Genomic DNA, 21,032 nt, shown 5'->3' on the forward strand with positions numbered 1-21,032 from the left:
CACGACTTGTAGAAGGGCCAGCCATGGTAAGACAATGCTCAAATTTTCGAAGTCAGGCATCCTTGCAACCTCAGCTGCAGTAAATTTGAGCATTGTCTTACCATGGCTGGGGTCCCGTGTACGCATTTATTTTTCCATCCAAGGCTTCAGTAGATGTATATACATACACTGGAGTGTAAGTATGACTTATTTTCTTCTTTCCTCACTGGGGGGTGAACACAGTGCTCTGACGTTATTCTAAGAACTGGCTGCCTTGTATATTACGAATAATACGTACTAGCAAGACAACATTTCTGTGCACCCCTTTATGAATGGCTTGGTCTGGTATTTCCTGCTGAAGGTAATATGACATGCTGAATGGAATATGAACTTTTTTATCAGTAGATAAAGGCAAACATGGTCAGTCGACTGTTTATTTCTCCGAAGCATAACATACAGGCCAGAGTTTTGTGCTGAAACTTCTCGAAGCAGCACGCTATTTGCTGCAAGACAGGCATACGCAACGATACACACACACACACANACGTACTAGCAAGACAACATTTCTGTGCACCCCTTTATGAATGGCTTGGTCTGGTATTTCCTGCTGAAGGTAATATGACATGCTGAATGGAATATGAACTTTTTTATCAGTAGATAAAGGCAAACATGGTCAGTCGACTGTTTATTTCTCCGAAGCATAACATACAGGCCAGAGTTTTGTGCTGAAACTTCTCGAAGCAGCACGCTATTTGCTGCAAGACAGGCATACGCAACGATACACACACACACACACACACTACTTCTGACAATAGGCCAGCGAAAAATTTCACAAAATACAGTAAACCCATCAATTTTTATGGGCGTAATAAATTAGGCCTGCAGCTGGACAACGTAGCAGTCAAACCGCAGCCAACGATTTAAATGCCCAAGACGAACAGAGACAACAAACCGCGCCTAAGGGTTAAGCAATTTTCTCAGTTCCGCCCTCCAGAACAACACCACGACAGTGTCGTATTGTTAGCGATATTTCTTACATAAAGGCGAAGTAGCCGCAGTGCTTAATTAATTGGGCACTGTGCCATCAAGACATATAGGGAGGTGGTCAGTCTCATGCGCCGGCCGCTTTGCTTATGCTTGGTGGGCCCAAAGTCGGTCTGGACACTATGGAAAAGAGAAACATCATGCCCCTGCCAGGAATCTAACCCGGCCGTCCAGCCTGTAGCTAAACGAATACGCCATATTTTTTACTTACACAATCACGACTCGGGCTGCATAGCTTCGTTTGAAGTGTGCATTCGGCGTCAAACTGCACGTTTCTGACAACACGTTACTCTCTTTTTGAAATTAAACCTATTATCTACGTATTAAAGGATAATGATGAAACGAACACACTGATTTGAAACCGAAACAAATGGACAATTCTTATCATCACAACGTGGTTCGGGAGACCTCAGGGTAGCTGTGAATATCAGTCGTGGACAGCTGAAAATGGTGAGGAGATAACTCCTCAGCGCACAAATATAATAGGCATATGTTACGAAATGTTACACAGGGGATAGCGTCTGATGAACGCTTATGAACGTGGTAATATACACCTTCAGGTTGCATGAAGTACTGCATCTGAAGGTTCGGGCGGAAGGATGGGTGAACACTGACAAGTTGAATAAATAAAACACCCTGTATATAATAATACACGTGTATTTATAATGTAATAAATAATACAGCGACAAATAAATAGTACAAATTGTGAGGGATGAAAACGTGTCACATGGTGGGGCACAGCCCATAAAAGACACGCACAGAACGTTCGTTTACAAAGAATTGGAGTGGTTAAGAATGAACAAGTGTCCTTGTTCGAGTGCAATGAACGAACACAAGCACGTGCCCTTTTATAACTTTATGTGTTTGGATTTGCACTGTGTGTACCTTGTTTACTGTAATGTATTTTAGTTTGTACTGTTCCCTTATGTTACAGACTTTCCTTGTCTGTTTCTACTGCCACCGGGTCAACACCCAATTGCAGTAAAATAATAAAAATAATATATTTTGCGGGAAATACATGATGTCTCCAAGAAAAAAACTTAAGGAAAAGTAACAAGTTAGGAACTGCATGCATAGTTCTCGGTCTCATATTGCTTCCAGATTTCTCTAGCTATCTGACGACACAACACAAAATCACATTTATTTAACTGCCTAGAAAACAGCGGTGTTCATATACATATGTACTGCGAAAGAATGTATGGTTCATTTTTCCGTACAACTTTCGCTCGAAACATTCTTCCTTCGATAATACTCGTATTTGGCGAGTTAAGCTCCGAATGTGTGAAGAAGCACAAATTAGTCTCAATGTAAAGTGCTCGTCACTACAGTCCGATTTAACCCGGACTGCGAGGTATCTGTAACTTTCAGCATTAACTTCACGAAAATCCGATCAGATGTCCTCGATTTGTTTACATGTGGAAGCCCAGGTTTTCAGGTTTCGCTGGAAACGTGCCAAGTTGTGTGACTATCAACGAAGAAGGAATTCCGAGCTGAGGATGCAAAGCATGAAATGCAAACTGCTGTGGTGGTCAGCAACAATTGACGTTGGGAGGGGCCCCGGGGCTAAGGCTGCCCCGCTGCCCGCCCTGGTACACAGCTCCAGAGCCACTTTGTCCAAGTATCATTCCCAGAGATGACTGGACGTTATGACCGAAGAGGTAGGGACTGGAATCGAACCCGGAGTCCTGGAACTGATGGATAACGGCTACTGCAGTGACAAGCAGAAACGTGACCTGCAACAGTGAGCACCTGGCAGTCGTTCGAGGCTGTCTTATCGGACCCGTCTCTTATGTAAAAATCACAATATTTTGGATATGGGTTCCTTTTCTGTGGCTTATTTAACGACGCTATCAGTAGCGATACTATATAAAGTTCTCCAACTTTACGAACCGGGGAACGCCATATATTGTGTAGCCAATTTCCGGAAGAGAAACCCCGTGTAAATATATTTTAATTTCCCATCTGCGTATGAATACCGGAAGGCAATGACGACGCACTCTTGTTCCCATAGCAGATCAGATATGCCGTCGAATGGTATAACGAACTGTTGACGGATTTGAACAAAGCGGGAAAGAAAAAAGGGTAACGCCATCCCTGTAACAGGCCGTGGAGGCCCATAGGGTTGTCAGACACATTTTCTAGACAAGCGGCTCACAGATGGCGGTGAGTTTGTCAGCTTTACGCGCCAGCCGCTCTTTATCCCCAGCAAGATTCCTGGTACTCATTTCTGTTAGAGGCTGAGTCGACCCCAGGACCATAGTGCGGCCGGAGGGATTAGGTCACTTGAAAATTTTAATGACCTCATCGGGACTTGAACCTGTGACCTTTCGGCTACCAGGTGCCACTTGGAGGAAGCGGTCGTTGCCAAATCTAGTAACTATCCTGGCATCTGACTGGAGGAACTGAGTGAAAATACGAGAGAAGCCTCAGTCAAGAGAGCCAGAGTCCCTACCGAGCACCTCCGGAATCCGTTTGTAGGGCGTTACCGCTAAGCCAATGTGTCCGATACAAATGGGTTCTATTTCTGTTTTCGTGTGGTGAGGATATCAAGAGATTCTTACTCTGCTGAGCCCCCATGTAGAGCTACTCCCACATCCTGGATGTCATAGTTGACTGAACTGCCACCTCCCAAGCATCAAACAAGAAATGCAGTTCAGAACTTAAACCCAGCCTAAACTGAATCCTGACAGTGGCTTTACCCCCATACTCTGAGGCTGTATCTGTGCTCACAGACATACTAGTTATGGAGCCGAAAAAGGACGAAAGGAAGAAGATATAAAATGAAGCGGGAGAATAAGGAAAATATGAAGAATAAAGAGAGAAGTGCAGAAGGTAATGGAGGAAGAATGAGAAACAAAAGGAGAGAGGAGATGAAGAACACGGAAAAGACAGGAAAAATCCGAAAAGGAGGAACTACGTGGGAGAGTTGAAGAAGATGGAAGAAGAGCCGGAGGAAAGAGAAGAAGAAAGCATAAAGTAGAAGGATATAATGTTAATACTAATTTTCACGGCCTCTCTAGCGCTGTGTCGGCCAGATAAGCATCACTCCGGTAATACATTCAGTTCTTCCTAATAATGTATTGGATCTGAAAGGGACAAAGATTGAACTACTGACAGCGTCATTAAATAATCAGTACAGAGATACATGAAAGAAGAGGACCTATAGTAAGCTTACATAACACCTTAACCCACTATTCTATAACTTTAGTAAAGATAAAATTAAAAATCAGCTCAGTCATCCACACCCTAACTGCCCAGAGACACCCAAAACTTAGTCACAGCTTTTGTTTTAACATCTCTCGCAGCCAAATTTAATGGGTGCCCGTCTAACGTGCGTGTCGCTAGTTGCAGGACCGACTCACCAACCTTGAACGAAGCCATGGCGCACATCGCTCGGCTGATGTTCACTCTCCTGATTAGTTACGGTCTGGTCAGCTAGGTGGCTGTCTGTGCTATTTGTACCTTCTCTCCCCACTTTACCCTTTAATGACCTCATGAAATTATCGGGAGGTAACTGGATGATTGCGTCACCAACAGGAAACGTCCGTCACACAGAGGCAAGGTTGCGTACTACAACCTGGGGGCCGTGTCTCACAGAAAATGGCCATTTCCTGTCTACTTTATAATTAAACTTTATACATAGTGAATAGATGTTCTTTAAACAGATAAGGCCATTGTATGATAAAACAAATATGATTAAGGAACTGATATAAGGAGCAAATTTTATGGGCATTCATTCCCACGTATTCATGGGATCCCAGAGGTAGGCTACAGCATGAATATTTGTCTGGAGACTTCAAAGCGTGAGTAGGAAGGAGACGGTGTTTTCAAGATTACCTTACGGGATATGACAACGAACAGTCTGGTAGTTCGTTACCGACGTCTCGGAGAAAGGTGCTGTTTCAATTTTTTCCCCTAAAAGTCTGCAACGATCTGCCAAGAGACCTCAGAAGACAGTAATATCGATACTCAATGCCGTGATAATCTCAAATTTCGGAAGATATGTTCAAACTTACATCTGAGGATTAGAGGGTACATGGAATGAGACATGAAATGGGGGTCGCATCAGTAGGTCTTCTATTGTAAGTTACTGCTGGGCTTAAATAATTAAGCACCACGCTATGAAGATACATGGAGGAGTGGAGGTATGTCTCCACCATTCTTGACCTCGGTGCTGTAAATTTCCACTGTGTTTCAAGAGTGCAATATTCATAAATATACCTCGGCTTCAGTCGCTGGATGGAAATGTATGGATTGGAATCATCTAGCTCAGGAGAGAAAAGAGGGACCGGCTGTTGTGAATACGATAATGAACGCTATGATCCCAAAGCAGCCGGGGAAATTGCCATATTACAACACGGAGTAACAAGCTGTAGAGTGTTGCAAGTAGACATTCTGTCACCGTCAACACAATTAATAAAAAAGATATTGGCAAAGTTTTAACGTTTAGTTTTATTATGTATTCTCCACTACATGTTTCGAACATAACACATCATCATCATCACGTGGTAATTCATAAATATAAATGGTGCTTCGTAAATGAACTGTCTAGTTAAAATGCATCAATTTTTTTTAACCATTCGGTTGTGTCATTAATAAAATCCTAAATTTGGGGCTGGTCGCGAATGGATACATAAATTAGTGTGGGATTTTGAAATACAATAAATAAATGAACAGTATAAAAGGTAAAGCTGTCCCTGTACTTAATTAATTAATTAATAAGTACGCCATTGGAGGTATAGCTCCATCATTCTTGAACTCGGTACTAGGTGGAGGTGCGTGATCAGCTCCACGCCCCGACCGCTTAATCCTCAAATAAGAGTCCCCGATACCTTTAGGATAGGAGGCTGGGTGGACTCCAGAGTCGGTCTGGAAGCGGTAGAGAGAAAAATCTCTTCCCACGGCCGGGAATTGAACTCCCGCCGTCCATATGATAGGACGTCGCTATACCAACTAAGATGTTACCGAGCAAGGACGTACATTATGATGCACACGTCAGTTCCGTTACACACAACAGAATGCAAATCTGTTTCGACTGCGACAGTTGGCCTGCCCGATGTTCTTGGTCTCATTACGTTCAATGCGGCGGAAGGCTGAAGAACGCATTTCCGGTAGCGGCGACTCCGCCCTTGGCACAGATAGACAGCCTTGCGCTGCAGCAAGAAGGTAGATACGTGACGGCAAACAGGTAACTGAGTTGACACCTCCACGCAGTGGTAACTATATGTACCATCTGCTTTAACGTTTTGTTCACACAATGTATTGATGTCGAACCGTCCGTTTCTGCTGCCACAGTTTGCCTGCAAGGATGCGCTCGGAGTCAACACGAGTTGAGGCGAGGCAGTTTTAAGGACCTCTGTTTCACGTATGGCGCAGTTTCGGGTATGCCTGCCGCTACGGCGGGTCACTGCATTTATACTCCTCAGATCACCGCTCTGCACCGGCCCCCCCTCCCTGACTGCAGCATCATCGAAACGACTGAATTGAATTTTGTGGTCACTTCACTCTGAGGTCTGGTGCCTTCAGATTGTATCTTTGGAAAGGGGCCAGCTGCCATTCTTCTCCTCGCAAGCCCGCCATCCCGCCCTCGGGGGCTATGCCCCACAAACTGGGCTCCGCAAATCAGCGAGGCTAGCCAGAAAAGTTAGCAATAAATAGGCTAAAGATAGAAATAAAGCGATGAGTAACATAGTCACTATGTACGCGGTAGCGTAGTTGGTTGAGGCACTGTGCTACAAGCCGGAAGGTCGCGGGTTCGATTGAGGTCATTGGATTTTTTTCAATTGACCTAATCCTTCCAGCAGCTCTATGGCCCTGGAGTCGACTCAGACTCTAAGAGAAAAGAATATCAGGATCCTTCCTGCGGGTAAAGGGCGGCCGGGGCATAAGGCCGACAGTCTCACCTCCATCTGTGAGCCGATTATCTAGAAAATGTGGGAACCTCAACATCTCACAACCTTATGGGCCTCCACGGCCTGTTACAGGGATAGATCTTCCCTTTTACGTCTAAGTGCATCAGTAAACAAGTAACTGCACAACACAAGGGAATATGGGGACAGCGTACTGCGTGACATAGAGCACATCAGCAGGGCAGCCTCCTACTTCCTATTCGGGACGTCCTAGGTTCAAATACGGAGACCAGCTCTCCTGACCAACATTTCTCGTTGTCTTCATCAGTGTACCCAGATAAGTTCCGGTGCGGTGCCTGAAGGTTCTCCACGACCACTTCCTCCTACATCATTTCAAATTCATTGTTCACTACCCTCATACCATTGCACACAACAGCCTGAGCAGCTGACAGCATCGTTAAATAAACTGACAGCATGTAACTGGAAAAGAACTGTCCTGTGGTGTACCCCGGCAGAATCTCACCAACGTACTGCCTCCATCTTCAGGGTCGAAGGGTAAGTGAAGCAAGTAGGGTGAACTGAGCGTGGTTTGTGATAGCTTCTTGCTAGACTCAGTGCTCGACTCTGAAGATGGCGACAGTCAGTGAACTTTCACCAGACTATACGGTGTCACATTCCAGTGTTTTCGTAGACTGACCTTTGCCATGACACAGAGCTTATGACTAACTTTTTCGTACATGACCCAAAGATTCAACATCGATGAAAGAAAAACCTGTCACTGGACACGAATCTGAGCCAGTTCCATCCACTCCCACCCTCACAACACATTTCCCTAAGATCCATCTTACTAATTGACTAGTTCTCTGGCAGCAGAACCCGAAGGTTCAACACCGCTATTGGACACAATCCTAAGCCATTTCAATTCGCTTAAAACCTTCACACTACATTTCTCTCAGATCTATTTTAATATTATCCTTCCATTCTCTTTTGTCTTCGGAGTAGTCGCTTTCGAATAATGTCCCTACACAATTCTGCATGAATTTACCGTTTCCTTCATCGTCACCGAATGACAACTTCACACCCGCCTACACTTCTACGGCTCAGAAAACACTACACGATATTCCTGTCACGTGGATCTTAAATTGGCCGCGCATTTCATCGCTCTTCAGTCCACATATTTAGACTGAAGACTTCTTTTCCTACAATTGTGACTCTCCCTCATGCAAATGCATCCATTTACCGAGACGAGGCCAGATCAGCAGGGTTCATAAGAAAGAACTAAATCGCTGTCCTGGTGGGTAGTAGATAGGGAAGGATGAGGTAGAATGTTCTAATCCAGAGGACAAACTGTAACGACACGACACCACAAGTGGGACGCAGCGGGCGGCTGATAACATCGAGTGTGGGAAGTCGCAGAGAGGCCTCAAACAATGGCGTTGCGGAACGGCGGGAATCTCAACTGGCACAGTTACCACAGCGCTCATGTCGCACACGGCGAAGGCTGGAACTGAGAGGGAGGAAGTGACAGGAGGTTGGGGATACTTGCGCAGTGAGGAGTTTCATAACTTGCACGCTCCACGAAGTATTATTACGGTGATCGAATGCAGGAGGTTAATATGGGAAGAGCAGAAATTCAGGAGAGGAGAAATACACACAAAATTTCAGTTAGAAAGTCAGAAAGAAATATAACCAGGTGCATATGAGACGATTATATTGAAACAGATATTAAGGAAACAGGATGTGAGGTTTGGAGTGAATTCAGCTGACTCAGGACAGGCAAAATAGTCACACTTTATTAATATACGAGTACATTTGATGAAACGAGACATATACACATGATTACAGGCAGAAAGTCTGAGGGATGGAGACTTGAACGTGGCTGCAAAGATGAAATTGTGACATGTAGACCCACTGCCAAGTAACAGCTCCGTAAACAGACGACAGTACAATAGCCGTTGCTAGGGAACACCTCTATGGACACGTTGTTTCTTTGCGGTCCGAGCCGAGGCTATATAATGAACACCAGCTGCCATTACAGGAGAGTCTTGAGTTCGGTAATTAGAACAGTAAGAGGTTGGTGTGAGATGGCCGCCAGCCTGCGAGGACATGAGCCCGGGAGCAGAGGAACATCTACCGTTAGAAGCCGCTACCAAGCATTGTAAAGAAGCACACGACCCTTCCTGTCACCTGACCTCACTCTCACACCATATCTTTATGCGTATAAAGAACCTGCGGTGTTAAATAACAGAAGGTTAAATCAACATAGGACAGCGAATTGTTTTGAGTGGAAATGTAGACCGTAAAGGCGGCAGCCACAATATCACGCAGAACGTCAGTAGCTGTACGACGCATGTGGGGCCGTGAACGAGGTGTGTATCAAGTTACTGCTGGGATCTGGAAGTAGCAGCTTCGTCGCTTTCGCGTCCGAGGACGCCTGACTGAAGAATGACGGCGCAACTGGCCTGGCAGTGGTCGCTGGTTTGGGCGTAGTGGTGTGTGTTGGCCGTTTCGACGACGGAAACCCAGAGACAATGGGACCCTTTGCGCGGTTCCGCTCCACGATGGCGTTGAAACCGTTGACGGGATCGGAGAAGTAGCGCACTGTGCGCGTCCACCCGTCAGGCTCCAATATAACGTAGCTACCTTCCACGGTGTCGCCCTTCCGCGTCTCTTCCTGCGCCTTCGAGTCTCCCGTCTCGACGTCTGTCACGCGGTACGTGAATGAATACTGCGGGTTTGAATCGTAATCTGTGTTGGCTATGGAGGCTGTTCCCGCAGCCAGGGAGCCAGGAGACGCGAACAGTACGTCGCCATGGGCGCCTGCTGCAAGCAGGGAGATCAAGAACAGCAGCTGTAACACGCAACCCGAAATATTCACAGTATGGTAAAAGGTAAAGCTGTCCCTAAGTTCAACTAATTAAGCACTACGCCATGAAGACGTATGGGGGAGTGGTCAGCTTCACGCCCAGGCCGTTTTACACCCGGGGAAAGAGCCCTCGGTACTCCTTGTATAAGAGGTTGGGTGGGCCCCAGAGCTGGTATAGACGGCATGGAGAAAAGAAAGTTCTTGACCTTAACGGGACTCAAACTCTGACCCCTCGGTCGTCCAGCCAATATTCAGTCGCTATAGCGACTATGTATCACGGTTATTTACAGTACAATCAACAGAGCAATCATTATCTCATGTTACTGATTTAATACATGTTTTGGTGACATATTCAGGGTTGAAATTTCAAAATACTGAAGTGAGGTTTAGAGACCCTACCGTATAGCAGTCACTTGAAACATTTGTAATAAATATTGTCACATGTTAGGATTACGACTATAGACGGGGTATGGATTGGATATTGGGTTTATTGATACAACTCGGAACTACAGGTAATTATAGCGCTACCGCTGATCTACACATTACAGTTCACCGTTACACACAATATAGGCTTCGCAGTCTTCACTAGTCGTATCCTGGCAACGGATTTCAATATAGTAATTATACCAGTCTTAATGTAACTGCAGCAAACATGAAGTCTTCTTCTCACAGCCTAATTACCCTCAATCACGTGCCACTGCAGTCTCAAGAGACTCTCTCTATTGTTATTCTCAGCCGGCCTGGGAAACTCGTTATAGCCTCGCACGGACCGCACAGAAAACATCGCTTTCAATAGTTCTATTGTTTGGTGAAGTCGCTATCCGCGCGGAGAGCACAGAAAACACCGTTCCTCTGTTGCGTATGCAATCGTTGTTATGCTGATAAGCTGTCTACTGTACCATAACCTAGTAACGGCCGTTTCATCTGATTAAACCATTCCGGCTTTTAGCGAACATGCCTCAATAATATAAAGCGTAATCAGACACAAAAATTGTACTCAACACTGGAACCAACCTAGAAACTAGTGCTCGAAACAACACATTTCTCTGAAGCTATATAGTCTCTATACCGAAAGCGTCGTTAAATAATATAAAAAAATCCGCTTCGTTCTTCCATGGTTCTTAGAAGATCCCTAGCCAATGTGCTTAGGTTCTGATCATCTCACCTAAACCGACCTCAGCACACCGTCTTACAAAAGCGTCTAATTAACTTCATACAGAGTGATTCTACATTACTGTCGGGGTTTCCCTTTATACGCCATGGCAATCCCGACAATAATTTTGAACCACTCTGTATCATGACGGTCCACATAAACACACAAAAACAACAGAAAAATCACACGGTCAAATTGTCTACTGTTTAGAGTAACAAAATCATTCCCGGCAGATGTCAGCAGATGCGACTGCCTGCCTACCTGCATCGTGGTTTCGATCCTGCTGTCCCAGAGTCTCAAGTGTGGCTCCCTGTGCCACTCAGCTGTTTATATAGCGCTGTTCCACCAATATTCAGAAAATTCTTCATAACCCGTGGCGGATCGTGAACGAATGTAGGTTCCGCGCGTCACGCAGCGAGCTAGCCTCTAGCCATCAGGATCCGCCACAGGAAAAATACAGCGGCCTAGTTTACAGACGTTCATAAACGGACATCATAACCTTTACGGGACAATAGGAAGCAATATGGCGTCGGTCCACTGCGCAAATGTTTACTGCTGTGTCTAAGCTCCATGCAAACAGGCGTAAAAGAGCAGTGAACATACCTTTCATATATTCTTAATACTGACACTAGATGCAGATGAGTGATGAGAATAACGCTTCTACCGTTTTAACCCTGGATTAAATGGCCTCTTTACACGCTGGGCAGAGGCCGGTGGGGGGGCGTAGAACCGGAATATCACAGTATTTGTGTGAATAAAAGAACCCAAAACCGGAATTGAACCTTGGTTGCCACTCACAGAGCATGTCACGCCCACATATACTCCGTAATGTGATGCCGTGGGCCAGGACGCATCAACAGAACAGGGACAGGGCTGATAAGTGTAACTAATTTCAAGCAATAAAATTCACACAAGCATCACAACACACAGACAAGCAACATCAACTACCGACAGACAACACACGTCAACAACATCCCGAAGCAAAAAGATTGGGCCAAGCGGGAAAGAATTCTAGGGATTTTAAGAATTCTTACTTCAAATAACGAAACATAATTTTACAGAATTAACGACGAATCAAATAAGGAAGCTACTGTGGTGTGTGAAAAACTTTTAGTGAACCGACATTCTGGGTAATTTTAACTATTTGTAATTATTTTAATTAACTGGAACGTGGCTATCTTGGACAAAGTGAAGTTTTGTGTGTTGGTGATTTCTTTTTCTACTATAAATGCCTCTGATGATGGCTCCGTGGTGAGCCGAAACATGTAAGGCAGGTGCTGACGAGGTGGAAAACTTAAAAAAGTGTCACATTTGACGGAAGGAACTTGATTGTTAATTGGTTAGTGTGACGGACCAGAATGAAAGACCTTAAACTTAAAAAAAAAAGAATGAAAGACCTTAAAAATAAAATTCCTTTTGAATAATTGCTAATCACTCAGCTGGTCAAGAAAGACATAACCTTTTACAAACTCGAAGGTTCATTACATACCGTAGCAAATTCTTGCTTAAGTCAGAGGAGTTGAGTATCATTTCGTAATTTGTTGCATTTCTCTTTACGATGAGGCCTTCTTAGACCCCGCAAAAGCTCCCACATGGAGAACCACCCCTTGTTGGCTGTGTGCGACTAATAATTCAATATATTCGCAGCTGCCCTCCACATCTGGAGTCAGTGCCCTCCATCCACAACCTGAGGACACAGTTAACATGGGACTGATGGCACTGACCATGTGATTCCGCAGTATATATTTCATTACTGGCTGTCCAGATATGTACAGTGTCGATAGAAGAAAGTCCTTCAGAGAGAGTAACATTCACTGCCGTGTTCATTAGAGCCCACCACTGGACCCTGACCTCATGTAGATGACCTCAGTCCATACTTTCCGCCGTATCGCCTTTTACAAAATATATTTTAATACTATATTCGCATTTTGCCTAGGTCTTCAAACATATTTATTACCTTGATATTTCCCAACAGAAATTCTGCAAGCATTTTTGATCTCTCCAAACCGTACTATGTGCTATGATAAAAGAAATACAGAAAGAATATTCTCTCGTGGGGGAGAAACGTGCTGCCGCCAACTTCAGGGTAGAAGTCTCTTACGAAACGTGGGTAAATACCAGTCTATAAACCACAACAGTGACCACTGCGAAAATGTCTGGTCCCCTAACTTCGATACAAGACGAACAATTTCATTTCTGAATCCCCAGGGGTTTCAGGACGCTCCATGCTGGTGGGTGTGCACGTCCTGATTGTCCTGTGACGTGCGTTTGAGCCTGGAGGACCTGAGGAAGAAAAGTCGGCGTTTACTTAGCAACGAAGTGGTCCAATTAAATACGAATGACGATAAATTACGCTCTCCCATTGAAAATGTCAGAGGATCATGTCCTGGGGGCGGAATTACAACTTAAGGAAATTAGCAATGATAATATGAACTCAGTGAAAGGAATCGCTCGGCCTTGCGGACGGACAGACGCAACAGACGTATCGCTCCTCGAAACTGTCGTGGCGTACATCGTCGGAAACGGTGTCACGGCGTCTGTGATGCTACTGGACCAGCTTCTTGCCGATAACCAGTGGAATGTGCTGGGGGATGCTGTTAGCAGCCGCTACTCGGAGTCAAACCGGGCAGAGTACCACGGCAGCCCTATGCACCAGACTGACATATTGGATCCGTGACAAATACACCAACTAACTTCACGGAGATGCTCCGTCTTGAGAAGCTGACAGTCGGTCAGGTATATTCCACCCTGTCTTCTACAGATCCAGTCTTCATAGAAGTCCGCCACGGTCCCCCGCCATGAGTTAAATTAATCTAGTCGACAAACATTTACATTATTTCTGTAAGATTAATTTTAGTATTATCTTCCCATTTATGCCCAGGTCTTCCAAAAGGTCTCTTCCTTTAAAATTTTTGGGAACAAAATCTTGCGCTAATTTTTCATCTCTACATGCCCCGCCCATCTTATCCAATTAGATTCGATCATTCATTCATTCATTCATTCATTTATTCACCAATGGCTCTACAGCCCTTTATTGGGCCCTGGCCTCTTCTTCAGTTTCGTAATCTTTCTTACACAGACGGTAGGACCCCTTTGACGAGCGGCTAGGTTCGGTCACCCTGGTGAAGTCTAGTGAAGAGTACAAATTATGAAGCTTCACTGTGAAATTAGCCACATTCTATTTCGAAATACATAGTTTCTGTATTTCATTACGTAAAGGAAGAAATTGGCTAAGGGCTAGGTGACAGAGAGGTTGAAATTCGAGTCTCGGTATGGGCAAGAATTTTCTCTTCTCTACAGCGTCCACACAAGTTATGGGGCCCACCCAGCCACCCATCAAATGGGTACCGGGGGCTCTTTCTCCGGGGATAAAGCAGCTGGTGCTTAAAGTTGACCACTCAACTCCAACGAGTACCCAGGTTAAGAAAACATCCACTCCCCCATACGCCTTCATAGCGCAGTGCTTAATTAGTGAAGCACAGGGGACAAAATTACATTCAAAGAATGCGAGAAAGAGGAAAGCACAAAACTGCTACCACCTCCCACAGTTTGGGGATTTCCTGAACATGTCTTACGTGATGTCTTTGTGTTTGTTCTGCAAAACAATGAGCGGGAATGAAGCCAGCAAAGCAACACAATGTTAGGTTGAAGTGTGTCCCTGTTGTTACCACTTCAGTCTGATTTTGAAAAAGAGACGGACGTAGAAAATTACCACCGTGCTTTAAGCGATCAGATTTACGTAATTACAAGCCTATAATCCGACACTGGAACACAATTCACCTCATATACTAACGTGCGGGACTCGTATGTACATTACCACAGGATCGAATCCTACTCAAGTCAGCAATATTTTAATATTTGCAACAGGCACTTCCATTCTCTTCGCACATCGCGCTCACCATGCGCATATGTCCGTCCCAACTTGTCGAAGACTACGCACTACAAAGCGTCCACGTGGAAGGATAATTATGAATGATTTGGAAAGGATGTGAAACGAGGGAATTTTGCCCTAAATCGAATTAGTACCAAACATTTGATAAGCTAACAGTGGTTCATGTATTCAAGATATCACCCCCTCCCGGGATGGGGGGTGGTCTGTTAACAATGTGCAACTTCTTCAATGGAATTCATATGTAAACTATTCAAACGTCCTTCCGTCCGTGTGGTAAGGTAAAAGTAAAGCTAACCCTGTAACAGGCCGTGGGGGCCCATAGGGTTGTGAGATGTTGAGGTTCCCACATTTTCCAGACCGGTGAGGTTGCCAGCCTTACGCGCCGGCCGCCCTTTACCCCCAAGGACATTCCTGGTACTCATTTCTGTTAAGGCGTTGAGTCGACCCCAGGACCATAGTGCGGCTGGAAGGTTTAGGTAAATTGAATAATCCAATGGCCTCATCGGGAACGGAACCCGCGACATTCCGGCTTATAGCATGGTGCTACCACCTGTCCCGTCCGTCCGTCCGTCTCACCCTATTTCTCCCAAACGAAGCAACGCAGAAAGATGGTAGAAACATGAGATATGACAACCCAGAGGGAAATATTAATTTCGTTCTTGCATGCATGGGTTCGACTCAAAGTCTGTTTCCATCCTGCATAAGAAGAAGACTGGGACCGTGACGGCGCTCATATGTTTTACTGTAACCATGGCAACGAAAATGTGCTTACACTAGATTATAACGTGAGGTGTTTTCAGGTTTATTTATTTTAAGACAACTTAACAGTACAGTTACAAAGAGTGTACTACACGTTTCGTGAGCACGAGAAGTTTACTTTGAGCACACAGAGTGAGCACGCTCTAGTAAGCGTAGCTAGCGTACGGCCGGTGTATGTGGTGTGCACAGCATTTGATTACAGAAGCGCGCTCCTCAAGTAAGCGTAGGTAGCGTAAGGCCCGGTGTATGTGGTGTGCACGGCATTTCATTACAGAAGCACGCTCTTCTAGTAAGCGTAGCTAGCGTAAGGCCCGCTGTATGTGGTGTGCACAGCATTGCCGATGTAGCCCGCAGCGTAACTCAGAGAGGGGGCGGCAATTGCAGCCTTAGCAATTGGAGCGGCAGCGATGGGGGCGGCGTAACTAAGAGCGGGGGCCGCAATTGCAGCCCTAGGGATGGGCGCGGCGTAGCTGAGAGCGGGGGCAGCAAATGCAGCCCTAGCGATTGGGGCGGCGTAGCTGAGAGCGGGTGCGGCAATGGCAGCCCTGGCGATGGGGGCGGCGTAGCTGATAGCGGGTGCGGCAATGGCAGCCCTGGCGATGGGGGCGGCGTAGCTCAAAGCTGGGGCGGCAGCTGCGTAACGAGCGATGGGTGCAGCAACACTCAACGGAGCTGCAACTCGCGCCAATGGGGCGGCGACCTTTGCGACAGGGGCTGCGACCACGGCGGGTTCACGGTGCACGACGGCGTTGAATCCGTTGACGGGGTCAGCGGTGTACTCGACGATACGACGGGTGCCGTCAGGCTCCACCAGGTTGTAGCTGCCCTGGACGACGTCTCCGTTGCGGGTCTCCTGCTGTCCCTTGGAGTCTCCGGTCAGAGCGTCCTGGATGTCGTAAGCGTAGCTGTACTGGGGGTTGGGGTCGTAGTCGGTGTCGACAGCCACGGGGGCGGCTACCTTTGCGACCGCTGGAGCGGCGTAGGCAAGGGGAGCGGCGACCCTGGCGACTGCAGGGCTGGCAAGTGCTCCAGCGAAGGGGACTCCAGGGGCCAAAAGAGCGGGGGCGCCCACGATTCCGCCCCTAGCGACGGTCACTACGGCAGCAAGGACGATGAGCTAAAAATGAACGCAGTTATAGACCGTTATCAGTTGTCCAGGGCGCAAGCGAAGAATAGGGGAAGTCCCTCCTGACATGAGTTCGTACTGCACGCCTGTCTGTATGTTGCTGTTGCACGAAATGCTACTCAGGTGGGGACTGGGAGAGCGGACGCCGCTTCAGTCCCCTGCTCGCCCATGGGACCTCTGAATGATGCACGTATGCATGCACAGGCATCACCGTGTTCTGTCTCCCGACCCACGTGGCCCATGAACCGCGAAACAAAACACTTCTATACTAAAGCATCTTCTTTTGATATCAACAGAACTAGAGACGAAACGTCGAGGGAGAAAGGGGGAAGCACACTGCTTTGTATTCAGAAGGCACGGGTTTAAATCTTGGCCAGAAGATCGGATAATACAATAAAACTGGTCACGACCACTTCCTTCCACATCCATTCCACTTCATTACTCCCTGATAACCTCATCATTCGCCGCTATACAGTCTGAGCTACTGACAGCGTCGTTAAATAAACTATAAACTCCGTTGCCTGTAGTCTGCAAGCGACCGAGCGACCGCCGCTTGTCGGCGAAGTTAGTATCTACTTTAGCGGATAGAGGGTGTCGCGTGGTCAGCGAAATGAATCTCCACGGCCGTTAATTACGGTTTTCTAGATCGAAGCCGATATTTCCTTGAAATACCTCCTCAATTATCCCCCCGAGGCTGAGTGAACCCTGTCCCAGGCCGCTATTATTTAGAAAATCTAGTAGCGCCGGGAATCGAACCCGGGACCTCTGGATCTGTAGCCAGGAACTCTGACCGCTAGACCACAGAGGCTGTCCGTTAAATAAACTATACACAAAATGAAGTCGCCGCTAGTGACAACTACACGTTGTAGGATATCAGCTCTCACAGCGGTGGGATATAACGCCCTGCTTTGCTTGCTTGGCTAGCTCTTCAACCCTCATGATGGAGGCGACATGTTTCTCCGAAACGAAGACAGAATTCTTCAGAACTACACTTGCATACAGCGGTCATCTGCCCGCGGACCCTCACGCAGTGTCCGGCAGGCAAATGTTTCGATCATTAGCAGCAGCAAATATCGGTTATCGCCAGGGAAGAAAGAATCTTCCATTGAAAAAAAAAAAGGACTAAGCTCTACAGAACTGACCCCAATTCCAGTATTACAACCAATGCTGAGTCAAAATGTAACACACTTTAGACTAACTGTACCTAATTCATTGAGACCCATTTTAATAGCATCCCCCTTCTAGATAATCCAAGTGGTAATTTTCAACCGAACTTATGGTCAAAATTGTGTATATATTTTTTGTTTCCCCACCCACCCCACATGTTCATTGTATCGTAGCAGAAATCACAACGAAAACAAATGGCACAACACAGTACTAACTCGCTAGCCAGCTGACCGAATAAAAAACAAACAAACCACTAATTAATTCACTCGATGGAGCACAGATAACCTTGAGAAGCCAACAGTTGCGAAGTTTCATTACCAAGTTCACAGAGGACCATAGGATTCTGCTCTGAATAAAGAAGAGTTCAGTAAATGCTACATTCATAGTCTTTACCGGAATTTATCGGTCAGATGTGATTTCTGTGGACAGCGTGGAAGCATTCATGCACCTGTAGACACAAGACACCCATTCACAAGTTATTCAACTGACCAAGATATCCACACATTCCGTGGCCTGTAGTCCGCAAGCGAACTATACCGACCGAGCGACCGCCGCTTGTCGGCGAAGTTAGTGCCAACTTTAGCGGATAGAGGATGTCGCGTGGTCAGCGCAACTGATCCCCATGGCCGTTAATTCCGGTTTTCTAGACCGGAGCCGCTATTTCCTTGGAATAGCTCCTCGATTACCGTATTTACGCATGTATAGGCCGCGTGCGTGTATAGGCCGCAGCACAATTTTCAGACAGAAATTATAGAAAAAATAATTTTCTTGGAATATTATTTCAGGAGTAGAACACTCTTTATTACTAATTATGAATATATTTTTTTTTAATGAAGTGTGATTTCGAATATTTCGAATATAAGCCGCACCCCAGTTTTCCTCTTGAATTTTTGGCAAAAAATGTGCGGCCTATACATGCGTAAATACGGTATCCTCACGAGGCTGAACGAACCCCGTTCCAGACCCACTACTTCTCAGAAAATCTGGTAGCACTGGGAATCGAACCCAGGACCTCTGGATCTGTAGGCAGGAACTCTGACCACTAGATCACAGAGGCGGAACCGGAACGTTCATAACCGTATTCACAAAAATCTGTCAATCGTGACTATTACTTACTCATGGAGCTGAGCCCTTCTGGAGGAGCTGCCAATTCTGCAGCTACTCAAGAATTTCCCAGCATTTTATGGAACCAGAAGGTTCATTACCGTGTTCACAAGAGCCATCCACTGGTTCCTATCCTGAGCCAGATCTATCCAACCCATACCATCATATCCTATCTCTCTAAGATCCATTCTAATATTGTCCACCCACCTACGCCTTGGTCTTCTTTATGGTCTCTTTCCTTCTGGCTTTCCCACCAATATCCTATACGCATTCCTCGTCTTCCCCCTTCGCGCTATATGACCTGCCCACTTCATCCTCCTTAACTTGATCATTCTAATTATATATGGAGAAGAGTACAAGTTATGAAGCTCCTCATTATGCAGTTTTCTCCAACCTCCTGTCACTTCATCTGTCTTCGGTCCAAATATTCTCAACACCCTGTTCTCAAGCACCCTCAGTCTATGTTCCTCCCTTAATGTCAGAGACCACAATGGTGAGTATAATTGACATTTGTTTTACTGCTAAGTACGAAGGGCAATGTTAGCTTATGTTAAAGTGTAAATACATATGCATATGTTTCTGTCTCTCTCTAACGATAATTACAGCCTTAAGACTAAGTACGTTACCTATGCCTTAACGTAACATCTCATTCCTACAAAGATCGTTAGTCAACTTATGGCCTTAGTAATTATTTCTAAATTCATTCCTCCTTATCGATTAGCACAGAATTAAACCAGTTCACACTTCCACAAACTAATTACTTAAACATATCTCAATATCTTAACTGCGTCTTTTGTCAGATCTCTCAAGTGGTCATTTCTCTCGACACTTTCAGTCTGCACTTACCGAGTATGCCATGTTGCCGGTACAGTGTGAGTATGTGTCCAGGGGGGGCCGCGTCGGCTTATATACGCAGCGAAATTCGGGTGTCGCGCGCCCTGACCAGCTAGAGGCGTGACACCGGAGCCAGGAAGCCAGAAGTGGGTCAGCCCAGCTGGCCGGCCGTTGGGAAATGCAAACGGGTTCTGCCACTGGTGCGGCAGCCCTACGCTTCGAAATGACGAGCAAGGCGCGGCTCTTGGCAAATCGCTGAGTGGAGACCCTTGTTTGTCGCTTAGCGACAAACAGATATGGATCATGTCTTTGTTAGTTGCTTCGCGAGGTTGTCAGTATCGAGTCTACAGCGTAGAACAATAACTACAGTCGTTAAATCGCAGAAGATTTGGGTGCAAGCGGCTGTAGCGATTGAGGTAAACCACGAACATCTCATCGTGACATTGCTGCGTTTAAGCTGAATTGCTTGGTCTAGGAGATAACTGGCTCCATACTTTCGTATGACACCGTGCAGCCTAGTAGGTGAGCACTAAAGAATGCATATGTCTTCCATCTTCAGGGTTGGAATGTCAGTACTGATCAGCCATACAACACCCACCATAACCTAGAAGATTACAATGTGAAATTTTAACGCTGTGAATACCTCGGCGCTTAGGAGCATATAAATTGCAGGGATTTGGAACCAAATCGTTCGGGGAAATATTTGGACCTACGAAGGAAGAAGAGAGTATTGTAGGATATAACGGGGAAAATACTCATTTATACTGGCCACCTGATGTTGTCAGGGTAGCGAAACATGAAGCTATGATTGGGTGGATAAGGTGCAACCATGACAGAGGAGACAACCGACGTACGCAGTATAAGTACATATTGAACTTGGGTGGGGAAGGGGCATACCAAGTGAATGCTTGGAAGACTGGTCTAGAGATTATGTAAAATTTGTTTTTATTGATGTTGAAACTTCGGGTTCTGCTACCAGAGTTAGTTAATTGGTGAGATGGATCTTAGGGAAACAGGCTGCGAGGATGGGAGGTGGATGGAACTGGCTCAGGATCGTGTCCAGTGGCGGGCTTTGGTATTAGCGGTGCTGAACCTTCGGGTTCTGCTATGAGTCAGTTAATTAGTAAGATGGATCTTAGGGAAATGGGTTGTGAGGATGGGAGGTGGATGGAACTGGCTAAGGATCGTATCCAAAGGAGGCAGGGTTTGGTATTAGCGGTGTTGGAGCTTAGGCCTATTCTATCGGCGAGTTAATATTG

At 46.0% G+C, this 21,032-nt stretch overlaps 2 protein-coding genes across 2 annotated transcripts; both read right to left on the reverse strand.

Moving 5' to 3' along the window:
• Nucleotides 1-8,983: 8,983 nt before the first annotated feature.
• LOC111862515 (cuticle protein 7) lies at nt 8,984-11,189 on the reverse strand. Its single transcript, XM_023847985.2, has 2 exons — nt 11,153-11,189; nt 8,984-9,723 (listed from the first exon to the last, which is right to left on the reverse strand). The coding sequence occupies exons 1-2, from the start codon at nt 11,156-11,158 to the stop codon at nt 9,205-9,207; spliced, it is 525 nt and encodes a 174-aa protein (XP_023703753.1). The 5' UTR covers nt 11,159-11,189; the 3' UTR covers nt 8,984-9,204.
• A 4,602-nt stretch (nt 11,190-15,791) lies between these two features.
• On the reverse strand, nt 15,792-19,816 carry LOC111862516 (cuticle protein 21). The gene is made up of 2 exons (XM_033750697.1): nt 19,786-19,816; nt 15,792-16,659 (listed from the first exon to the last, which is right to left on the reverse strand). The coding sequence occupies exons 1-2, from the start codon at nt 19,795-19,797 to the stop codon at nt 15,829-15,831; spliced, it is 843 nt and encodes a 280-aa protein (XP_033606588.1). The 5' UTR covers nt 19,798-19,816; the 3' UTR covers nt 15,792-15,828.
• Nucleotides 19,817-21,032: the final 1,216 nt, after the last annotated feature.

Source organism: Cryptotermes secundus, unplaced genomic scaffold, assembly GCF_002891405.2.
Source record: "Cryptotermes secundus unplaced genomic scaffold, Csec_1.0 scaffold1080, whole genome shotgun sequence".
NCBI lineage: Eukaryota > Metazoa > Arthropoda > Insecta > Blattodea > Kalotermitidae > Cryptotermes > Cryptotermes secundus.